Source organism: Haliotis rubra, unplaced genomic scaffold (genome assembly GCF_003918875.1).
Source record: "Haliotis rubra isolate DU_JTF1 unplaced genomic scaffold, ASM391887v1 Scf17, whole genome shotgun sequence".
Taxonomy (NCBI): domain Eukaryota; kingdom Metazoa; phylum Mollusca; class Gastropoda; order Lepetellida; family Haliotidae; genus Haliotis; species Haliotis rubra.
Window position 1 is genome coordinate 353,025 of NW_025765669.1, and position 11,802 is coordinate 364,826.

Below are 11,802 nucleotides of genomic sequence, written 5' to 3' on the forward strand. Positions count from 1 at the left end.
AGCACTCAGTCGTAGTCTTGTAGACCTGTAATTCAGTGGGCATCCCAGGTGACAGGGGCGGATACAGTTTTTAGAAAGGAGGGGTGCATACTATTGAGAAAAGGGAGGGTGTACATTTCATTTTCTCCCGAGTTTCAATGGTCATTTAATAAACTTTCAGGACATAAGTGGGGCTGCGCACCCCCTTCTGTATCCGCTTAGGGTGAGAGCACGCCAGCCATTATGACAACAAGAAAACTTTGATAAGAGGCATTAACTATTGTTTTTACAATAAAATGTGGTTAGAAATTGTTCACATCACAATCTGATTATAGCGATTAAGTGGGTGAGATTTGCATGGCTTGGCATTAGTCCAACACCATAGGGATAACAGAGATGGGCTGCAGTAACTGGAGAATAGAACCCTAACTTACGGCATGTCCAGCAAACCCTCAAACCACAACGCTACACTACAGCTTCTGTGCATCATATGTTTCCTCTAAAGATAAGTGGCGGTGGGGTAGCCTAATGGTTCATGCGTCCGCTAGTCACCTGAAGACCCGGGTTCGATTCTCCACATGGGTACAATGTGTGAAGCCCGTTTCTGGTGTCCCCGTGATGGTATTGCTGGAATTCTGCTAAAAGCGTGGAAAAAACATACTCACTCACTCACTCTAAAGGATAAACAACACGTAGAACAAAAACGTAAACACAAGTTCACTGGTCGAGGCTATATCTACATGCGGACACGCGAGTCAGCAAAGAGATCACTCAACACCTCGCCAGAACGCGCAGCACGGAGATCAGAACAGCCATTGTTTTGGATCTATCCATCCTCGTCTGTCATCTGTCAGGAGAGGATAACCCCATCTCGCCAGTGCGTCTGCAGTCAAAGGACAATGTAACTGCTACATCAACAAACATGTAGACGAGGCAGCATTTGAGAGTTTGTTAGTACACAGTGTTATTGACATGTTCCTGTGTTAAAAATCCCACTTGTACATGAGACTACAAGATATTTCCAAAGTGTGATGGCACACCAGGTAAATGATAAAAGATTATTTTGATTCCAGGCATCCACTAGACAACAATTTATCTACCGTCATTAAAATGGCAGACTACATTTTACAATCAACTAATTAACAGGGGCAGTGGGGTAGCCTAGTGGTTAAAGCGTCCGCTCGTCATGCTGAAGACACGGGTTCGATTTCCCACATGGGTACAAAGTGGGAAGCCGATTTTTGGTGTCACTCACACACACACACACACACACACGCTGTGATATTGCTGGAATATTGCTAAAAGCGGCGTAAAACCAAATTCACTCACCGAAAATGTAACATGTGGGTGTGAAGTGATGGAAGTGGTGTTGGTAGTTAGGACAGACCTAGAACATCCTGTACAATATAGATGACACCCGTTACTACTGTGTACATATACTAAGTTGGCCCTCCAACGTCTAATACACATCACTGAGCCCTCTCCCTGAATATTCAGATATGACAATATATAAATATGGTCTTCACGTTCGTAGGAGACAGGGCACGCTGTTTCGGTCGTTTAAGACACCGCTGCATACACTCTGACCTGGGCGGAGGGGTAGTCTCGTGGTTAAAGCGTTCGCTCGTCACGCCGAAGACCGGGGTTCGATGCCCCACATGGGTACAATGTGTGAAGCCCATTTCTGGTGTCCCCTGCTGTGATATTGCTGGAATATTGCTTAAAGCTGCGTAAAACCAAACTCTCTCACTCACTCAATCGCACTCTGACCTGGGTGTATGAATATTTATTTATTTTGTTTTACAACCTTGTGTATTTACTCTTCGAAAACAGTTCTCTCCCAGGGACGGGACTCCGGTGCCAAGCGTCAAATTACAGCTATATACTGTACATATTATCTCCCTTAGCCGAACCAGAATCCGCTTATAGATTGCTAATTACGCAGATTCCATGATTCTAATCGATATCGGTCTGTTGTTGGCAACATACGCTTACTCGTATGTTACTCGAACGTGGTCGATCAACGACCTCTAGAATTAGCACTTTATTCTGCAAGACACAGTGCCCAGTGACGTCATGTTCCAACTGACCGTTGTTCTTTCAGTTTGTTTGTTGTCTGCTATTTAACGCCGTACACAACATTGTTCCGACAGCGGTCTGTAAATAAGCGACTCTGGGCCAAAATATCCAGATCCACACATGGGATACAATGATATACATGAACCAACAAGCTTGGTTACTCGATCGCGTTCGTCGCCACATACAAGCAGGGGCTGCTGAAGACCAATGATTTGTTTGTTTGTTGTTTAATGCCACACTCAGTAGTATTCCAGCTAAACGGTGACGGCCTATAAATAATCAAGTCTGACCAGACAATCCAGTGATCAATATCATGAGCATCGATTTACACAACTGGGAACCTGATCACCCAAGCCCGTTAGTCGCCTCCTACAATCAGGGGTTGTTGAAGGCCAATGGTATAGCTGGCATCTTCACGGAGAAATCAGAATTGTCAAAACTACCACTTACTTATTTTAACACTTCTTTGACAAAACAATTTGTAATTATTTCTGTTGTTTGTGCGTAAACGCACACATGTTGAATTTTATGGTATAGAGTTTCAATTCATGAAACGCTTCATAAATCATTGAATTTCTTTAAAAAAGCAATTACATATGTCCAAACTGATGTATGTATATATACTATTAATAAATATATGGTCGATTGAACTTCATTTGATCTTAAAAGGCATGAAAAAAACTACATTCCGTAAAGCAGAATAATAATTACACGATTTTGTGCTTGTTAGCTGTTTTATACGCCAAGCGAGAATTTTTGTGGAAACAGACAAACATGTTCACTGGGTCGACATGTTCATGATTAATTCTTGGATTATTTGTCGGATGATGAGATTTCAACACATTAAAATACATCAGCGAGAAACAGTAAAATATACCAGCTGTGCATCTGATTTTCATCTAGATGTGTCTCGTTTTTTCCGTGCCTTACCCTCCTGAATCCACAGAATAAAGATGGCGGATGGATCCGAATAGATCGATTTCATCAGCGTAAGTGATTGATTCTGTTTTACATTCAGATGTATATATGCCGTGTATAGCAAAATGGCCTGTTGGGATCCCGTGGGTTAACTATTGCGAAAAATACATGTTTAAATTACTTCAATTCATCTATGGTGATCAAAAACTGGTTAAAATCAAGCTGGTTAATTTGCCTCATATTTTCAAAATGGCAATGCTGCATATTGTGACGAGTAATGTTAGAAAGGGCGCGTATTCACTGCGTAGCGGTCGTTAATAATTTATGAATAGTGGTGGGGGGGGGGTGGGGGTGGGGTTGATGTTAAGGGCTCATCCGTGTGTGTGTGAGGGTGGGGTATCGTCAATTTTGTACACGTGTACTACGGAGGTCAGCAATTTTCACATTGTTCATACTTAACCAACACACCCCCTCCCCCTCTCGCGAGATCTCTCTATCTCCAAAAACATATATAATATCCAACGATAATGAATCAGCATGGATCACGATCATGGTTATATTTTGCTACATTATTTTCAAAGCCACTTTTTTAAACCAATGATATCATGAAATATATATTTAAGCATGTTTAGCTGATTTACAATTACAATGTAGTTTTTGAGTATGGTATTTTAACAGTGGACCAAAACTATAATTATATTTTTTAGTCAGTGTTTGTTACCAGAATGAGAACTGAAACCATGTTATGTGTACTTGATAACATGTTCGTTGCCCAATGGGCCCATCAATCACTGCTGCTTGTCGCTTTCATATGTAGTTTGTCATCACATCCCCTTCTACAGGCAGTCTGTGACCGGACGTGACGTCAGAACCCTCAAAGGTCAAGGCTGTTGGTTGTGAAAGTTGTGAATGGCGGTAACACATTCAGGAATTTGCAGTCAAGACTATTTGCCTGGCATACTGTGAGAGAGAAAGGGTTTGGGTAAGTGAAATTTGAAAGAGAATCGTTTCAATTGATAATAATGATATCTTTCAAGCAAGTGTTTGTTTAAATGTTGACTATGGTGCCATGAATATACGAACTTACTGCGTTCAACAAAACCGATTTCAAGCTTTGCCTTTAGCGCTAGTTCAGCCGTTCATTAAAACTGTTTCCATTGTGTTTGTCACCATGTTTGTCGACTATGAAAGCAGGGATCAGGGATCCCTGAAACCATATTTTTCAGAAACCAGCCAACAATTTTAGTGTCGTTGGGCAGCAAAGGGAAAATATTTGAAAATAGATCTACCTTATCTTCATAGATGAAGTACGTATAAGCCCTTCTTAATGTCATGATGTATTTCTCTTTTCGCACATGACCAAAGCGAATAGGTACCGTTCAATTCTACAGCCAACTTTTGTCCCCCCGAGCTCCACAGAGGTACTGAACGCGTTTTCTAGGCTTGCTAGATTTGAATTTACTTTTGTATTTATTGTCAGTAGGCAATATATTAATGCTTACAAATTGCACACACATGCACTGAAGAGGTAATTCATCACGACCATCTGATGACTGTACGTTTCTACTGGGTTGAATGCACTAAACACCACCAGCTGGTTACGTTGCTTGTTTGGAAAATGTTGATTAAGGGAGACTACTCTTGTTGTCAAGGACTGGCTTCGAAGTAGCTGTTAACGCAACATGCTGGTTTTTCTGGCTTTCCCTAATCCTTCATGTATAATAAATATGAAATGGGAACATGAATTAATGTTTCTACCAACAGATTGTCTTGGAGAGTCAGGAATCCTGTGTATATGTTTACAGTCATCTGCATATCATTCTGTCATACAGATTGAAAGTACAGTGAAAGCACAATTAGATCTAGTGAGGGCTATATGATTACCTGGCAAATAATAGTTTTGAAAAATATGACCAGTGATTCCATATTAAGAAAAACATATACAGTAAAAAGGGTCCTACTTCACTAGTGACCCTCCAAGTTTGATAAGTGCATGCCTTTATGCTGTAACCAGTAATGTTATTTATTAGGAAGGTGACCGTAATTTCATATATTTCAGCTGTCCTGTCTCCAGGGATCATATTCACACACTACTGAACTACTAGTAGGTGTATGTGGGAAAAGCAAGGCCATGTCGTAAGTATTTGAGTGCTCATCAGTTAAAATGCTGGCTGAACATACTTCTTCAGATAAAGAGATCTTTAGTATACTATTTTCTTAAGTAGTTGTGTATGGTATGATCTTGCAGTGGGGCTTATTTAGCAAAATGTATCTTTAACAAACAAATTCAAACGCTTCAGATACAGTACCTAATTTGTAGTCAACAAAATTTACGGTTTTATGATCATTTGGTATTTTTTCCTATGATCATATAGCACACACTAAGTCTAAATGCCTTAACGAAGAAGAGACCAACATTTCATATTTCTTCAACATGATAATTACGATTTATAAGAACTTGTTTTACTGAACCATAAGGGTATTTGTGCAGTAGATTGACTTATCTGTCCTAGATCAGTTTATGACATTTATGTCACCTGGTGGTTCAAAAAAGCACACATGTACAGCATTTACTGGAGAAATCGTATTTAAAATCTTTTGAAAATCATTACCAATATTGACATAAACCGTAATGTCTACCAGCCACAACTATTCATGTCTGTAAATGTGTATGTCTATAACTAATAGCTTGTTTATAAATTTGCTGTGCATGTGATGGTGTTTTAAATTGTAAATGATATTCTAAACCTGAAATGTGTATATACAGAAATTCCTAAATATGACTTTGTATTTATAATGGACTTATGTTTATGTGTAGACTTGGTCTCCTCGGTATATGGTTAAAATAAAAACGATGTGATCTTAAATTTGAACTCTCACCAGTAAGGTTACTAACCCACAATATGAGATGAAATAGTAGAATTGGTAAGGTTCTCAAAGGCAAAATGCATCATTACACGCTGAGGTTTCACAATCCGACCAGGAATCACTTTTTTTTTATGCAAATGAATATACTTTATTCATAACATGACGACTTTTACTCCAAAAATCATGTTTACCGAAAAATCCCTCATCATGTTCTTTTTATTTTCAGCATCAACTACATTTTGGGTGGTTTTGCCACGTTTGCAAAGCTCCGGTCCAGCTGTGACGATGACTGGGTAGACCGACTAAATCACCTGTACACTGTCATCATCCTGACCGTATTTGCTGTGTTTGTTGGCTATGGTCAGTTCCTTGGCAATCCTATTGAATGTTTCTGTCCACCAGATTTTTCGGCAGCGAGGGTTGCCTATGTCAAGTCACTCTGCTGGGTTAAAAACACCTACTATGTTCACATCGACGAAGTGATCCCATCTCAAGAGGAACACCGGAAGTCGACCGAAATTCCGTACTACCAATGGGTTCCCATAATCCTCCTCTTCATGGCATTCCTTTTCAAGCTTCCGTCTGTATTCTGGCGTTTGCTCAATGGCGCGACTGGGTTGAGCCTTGATAAGCTGGTTACTATGGCGGTTGACACCCAACTATGTCCAGCCGAGAAGTCGGAAGAAACGATTAGGCATATTGCGCAGTATATCAACCGATGGCTTCAGGCTCACAGGGACTACCACTGGAACATATGCGTGCGCATACGTCACAGGATGTCCAGACTCTGTTGCTGCATGTGCGGCAAGCGGGATGGAGTGTATCTCACGCGACTTTATGTCTTCATTAAGCTTCTCTACATTGTGGTAGTTCTTAGTCAGCTCTACCTCTTGAATGCCTTCCTTGGACAATGGTACAGCTTGTATGGTTTCGAAGTCATCAATTCGCTCATGGCGGACAACAGCGACCTTATGCTGAATTCTCCCCGTTTCCCGTTCGAAACGCTATGCGACTTCAAGGTCCGCCAGTTCACAAACGTCCAACCCTACACAATCCACTGCAACCTGCCGTACAACATCCTAAACGAAAGAATCTTTGCCTTCCTGTGGTTCTGGTACGTGTGCGTGGCAACCATTACCATTGCAAACTTCCTGTTCTGGATTGTCAGGAACAATGTGCGCGTGAAGCAATTCGGTTATGTCAAGAAGTATCTCAAGGTCATGGACGAGCTTCACGGAGACGAAGACCGGAAGTTGGCTCGAAAGTTTGCAGAGCAGTATCTCCGGAGTGACGGCATCTTCGTCCTGCGAGTGGTCGGCAAGAATACCAATGAGATAGTCCTCGGTGATATCATACAGAATCTATGGCGACTCTATAAGAACAACCCCATGATGGAAAAAACAGCTCGTCGGGCGGAGAGAGGAGACTACATGGCGGCATGATCTACAAGTCCTTGAAATTTCAAGTGCAGGTTGATAAGAAGGCTAACCAATTTCTTATCATTTATCCTTTTGTTTTGCTAATAGATAAACAATGAACTTCTTATTAAGCCTAGGGCTCAAAAATCAATATTTGGATGGTCATGTGATTCTCCGTATTATCAGAATACATATACAATTTATCTACATGTCCACTAAACTTTAGGGACATTTTATTTTTTCCAGTACAGGTGTAAAGATGCAAAATGACTTTCTAGTCTTGTAACACCTAATCATGGCATACAGAGTATAATATGCATTAAGACTGATCCAACAATGTCTTTTTCCAGTTAATCTAGGGATGTGGCTACTGTAAGTCTATGGTGTTAGGAGTTAATGAAGTCGTAGCGCTACGATAATCTTCGTGAACAGGGTCCAAGAAACTCCCTGTTGCAGTTAAGTATCCAGCAGCAATATTTCACTCGTCCATTATGAAAGTTACCAGCCATGGCCAATGGGTCGGTGATAATTTCTAACACTGCTACATATTTTAAAGTAAATATTAGATTATTGTCATAACATGTTACAGGTTCTGCACGCATGAAAGTATCATAATGTTCTTTGGCTGGATGGTTCTATTACCAGAACGGAAATCAAGACAAATTGTTTAATTTTAAGACAACTACAAGAAGCTGCCGAATGTGGTTTGTTTAAGTTGATTTGTCAAACAACACCTTTATTCACGTATTTCTTTTCATCTTTAATTGATGGATTGTTCCAAAATCAAGTCAAGCGAAATATTCATACTGCAGTTAGACCTGTGAATCACAAACGTGACAGTTAATGTCCATGATGATAGTATGAAAAATATGATGCCTCCCGACTCTCAGTTTCGGGAGAAACTGTTGAAAATCAATATGTCCTTCCATATTTGACTTCCTCCAGTTATAACGCAATACTACTTTTGGAGAGAGAAAATACAAAACCAAGAAAAGGTTGTGCTGTGCAAGTTGAAACACCTGGACAAAGTCTTAAATTACATATTCATGTTTGGCTACAAAATTTACAATGCAAAACATTATTGTATTTGCAATATCAACTCGTTGCCATGACCATTGTAACGTCGGTTTATTCGATTAAATCACAGATTAGTGATTATCATCATACGATGATAGAAACGCCAGCTCTTGTAACCGTATCTATGCTCTGCTCCCTATCACTTAGTTTGGTATTGACGTGACCTTTTACAGAGCATGCATTGTCCAATAGTGTTTTCCACAAAGATTCCAGTGCAAATTTATCTTACCTTATATATGTCAGCCATGTGTATGCGGCGTGAAACTCTCTAACTGTAACAATTTCATACCTTTTTCGATGATTTCCAAACAGAAAAGCACATAGACACTTCATGGTTCAAGTCCACTCATTTTAATGCATGAAAAAAACAGAGGTGAAGGGGCTACGTCACATCTGTATGTTTGTTCAAAATTGCCTCTGTTCACCCAGCAGAAAATGGGTACCCGGTGGGATAAGTCATGTGGCTATTAACCTTCTAGCGCTTCACGGGCAGCTTGGAATATCCGGGGTAATAATAATCAGATTGCTTGTGCGCTTTAAGCATGCTTAGACATGGATATATGCGCGGTATAAGAATGCTATTATTATTATTATAATGGTTTGTGATAGGTCTGAAAACAATGTACCAGTTTGTGACTTTGGTACATGACGATACACTACAGAGACTTCACCGGAATCGCTTCTACGTACCAAGTTTTATGCTGTTAGACTGGTTCAGTCACCGGAATCGCTTCTAGTACCAAGTTTTATACTGTTAGACTGGTTCAGTCATGAGTGATTCATTATCGATGAAACGAACAGTCAATTCGTCTTATATTGACTAATCCCAATACATTCTTCACCCATCAGCAGATAAATAGATAGATATATGTGCTTTCTCATTCAGAACCTTTTGACTGTTCAGACATCATCCTCTTTCTGCATTATGTACTGTTGATTTGTGTTAATGAACTTTGTTTCATTGTTGCCGATTGCCATGAAATATTACATTAGCAGATCTGTAACGTCAGATGTATTTCCTATGTGACACGTGAAGGTCCAGGTTAGAATATTGATCTTCAGTAACCCATGCTTGTCGTAAGAGGCGACTAACGGGATCGGGTGGTCAGGCTCGCTGACTTGGTTGACACATGTCATCGGTTCCCAATTGCGTAGATCGATGCTCATGCTGTTGATCCCTGGATTGTATAGTCCAGACTCGATTATTTACAGATCGCCGCCATATAGCTGGAATATTGCTGAGTGCGACGTACAACTAAATTCACTCACTCACTATTTCCTATGTGTATTGCTTGAGGCCTTTGAGTTTGGGTTGGGATGGGGTACACCTTTATATGCTGGTATAATCCATTATATTGGAATAGTGACTATGTATGGTTGTGTGTCGTCGCTTATGCTATCAATAACTCTTTCTGGTTTGGTTCAAGTCTCTCCTCTACATCATAATAAAACTGTTACTGAACCAAACTGACTCACAAATATTGCGTCTTATATGAATAAGTGTGAAAAGACGCGCCTAATTTTTCATTGTGTGTCTTTGGGGACGAAAAACTCCAAGTCGTCGTTTTATAAATATAATTATGTATAAAGCCTTAAGGTACATATTCATATATGATATGTAACCCATTCTGTACTTGTTATCACACGTACAGCTCTCAGGCTTCTGGCGTTTTTCAGAGTATGGTAAACGAATTCTATGCTTAAAAGTGTCGTGTTGGGACATATATTAATGTTAATATTCATGAAAAAAACTTAACCTTCTGAATGTATTAAGGTGGTGACTGCTTATGAAATTTTGGTTGCCGGATTTATATTGCGGTGTGTTTTGTCGCTGTGTGTAGAGGAATATATGACGCATACTGAATGTTCCACAGGGTAGGGACAATCAACGAGTTCTAGAAATAACATCCAGGAATAAAATGAGATGGAAAGATTTAATGTGACTAATCTGACATTGGTCTAAAGTTATAAATTCATGTCCTGTTTGATCAAAGAAGGATAGATTATCCCACTACGTCAAAGGACAAGCATTTGCGATCTTATATCCGAATTTGGCTCAATTTCGATGTTGATGGCAAATATGATGTATAATTTCCATTCATATACATTGTCCACTAACTTTTAAGGTGTCATGTTGCTGTAGTTTATTGATGTCTTAAGAATTTCATCTTTGGTTTAATGTGGTTCAAATAGATAACGGATACTGTCTTAAGGCGGTTGGTCGGGAGAAGGATGTCCATTAAGCGTTGGAAACATGAATAACAATACATGTAATATGTTCTTTTGGTCGATGTATATTTTGGCGAAAATATGTCATTCAACAGTTTATGCTTCTAAACAAAAGGGTTGGGTGCGTGCCCACCGGTCTGGGTGAAAGTTGGTATCATCATTCTACTGTTTGATGAATCTATGACATACAACGGGTCCGTTAATCCGGATCCTTCAAACAATCTGCTCTAGACAGATTGGAATCTTGATGGAGTTGGCTATCTTGTATCTTATATGTTACAGTCTGTGTATAACTTCTTTAACGTTATGATTTTATTTGAAAGAGTTTAGGTGAAGTTAAACACGATCACAGACTACGATGCAATAACCTTTGTGTTTGATTGTGTATACTGTCAAGTAACTCAACTTAATAACACACTTGTCTTGTGGACGTTCTCTGTTAAACCTTAAAAAATGAATTCTTAGACAGCTTGTTAATGAACTGATTGAGACATGTACTGTAGCTCATACAATGACGAGATATTTTAGCGAAATTCATTCAAATTCCATGGGACCCTTGAAGAAGGGTTTGATCCTTGAATAGTCATGGACTTCGCTAAAGTGTTCTGTGATACAGTGAACATTAGGCCATCCTGTATGTGTTTCTCCTCTCCAGCCTGAACCAGCAAGAAATCGGTCGGGTGACAAAAGTAAAGATACATTGTATATAGAAAAATCCCTTTCACTAATTGTATAAGTTTCTTGTGAAATTATAAAATTTAATCACTTGGTTTTGTTTAGTTTTTGTTTGTGTGTAGAGTCGGAAACAGGTTTTCAGTAAATGTAGAATGATGCACCTGCTTTGTTACGCAAGTGTACGAGTATTTATGTTTCTTTCATGACAAGAAGACATACATTTCCACAACTTCGGGGAAAACTGAGAAAAGAAAATGTTTTATTGTTTCACGTCTAAACGAAATTTCAGGGCTGCGGGAGATCGGAAGCACAGAAACAAATACGGACAGATAAGTTCGGTTTAACGAGGGACAACGCCTCCCTCAGTAACGGGCTTCACTGTATGTGAACCCTCAGTAATCAGGACGATATCACCAGTTGGAAGCCTGAAAGCTGTATTTTTATGTACATATGCATTCATTAAACGTTTTGATAGTTCTGATCATGTTAAGATTTAAATTGATTGGTGTTTATATTTTCGAAATAAATTTGATCTTTTTAATCTTTTTGTTTCGATTTT

The 11,802-nt window shown here is 39.4% G+C and overlaps 1 protein-coding gene across 1 annotated transcript; it reads left to right on the forward strand.

Annotated features, from left to right (window-relative positions):
• The first annotated feature begins 3,828 nt into the window (after positions 1–3,828).
• On the forward strand, positions 3,829–9,052 carry LOC124272419 (innexin unc-9-like). Its single transcript, XM_046707586.1, has 3 exons — positions 3,829–3,958; positions 5,036–5,112; positions 6,071–9,052. The coding sequence occupies exons 2-3, from the start codon at positions 5,108–5,110 to the stop codon at positions 7,284–7,286; spliced, it is 1,221 nt and encodes a 406-aa protein (XP_046563542.1). The 5' UTR covers positions 3,829–3,958; positions 5,036–5,107; the 3' UTR covers positions 7,287–9,052.
• Positions 9,053–11,802: the final 2,750 nt, after the last annotated feature.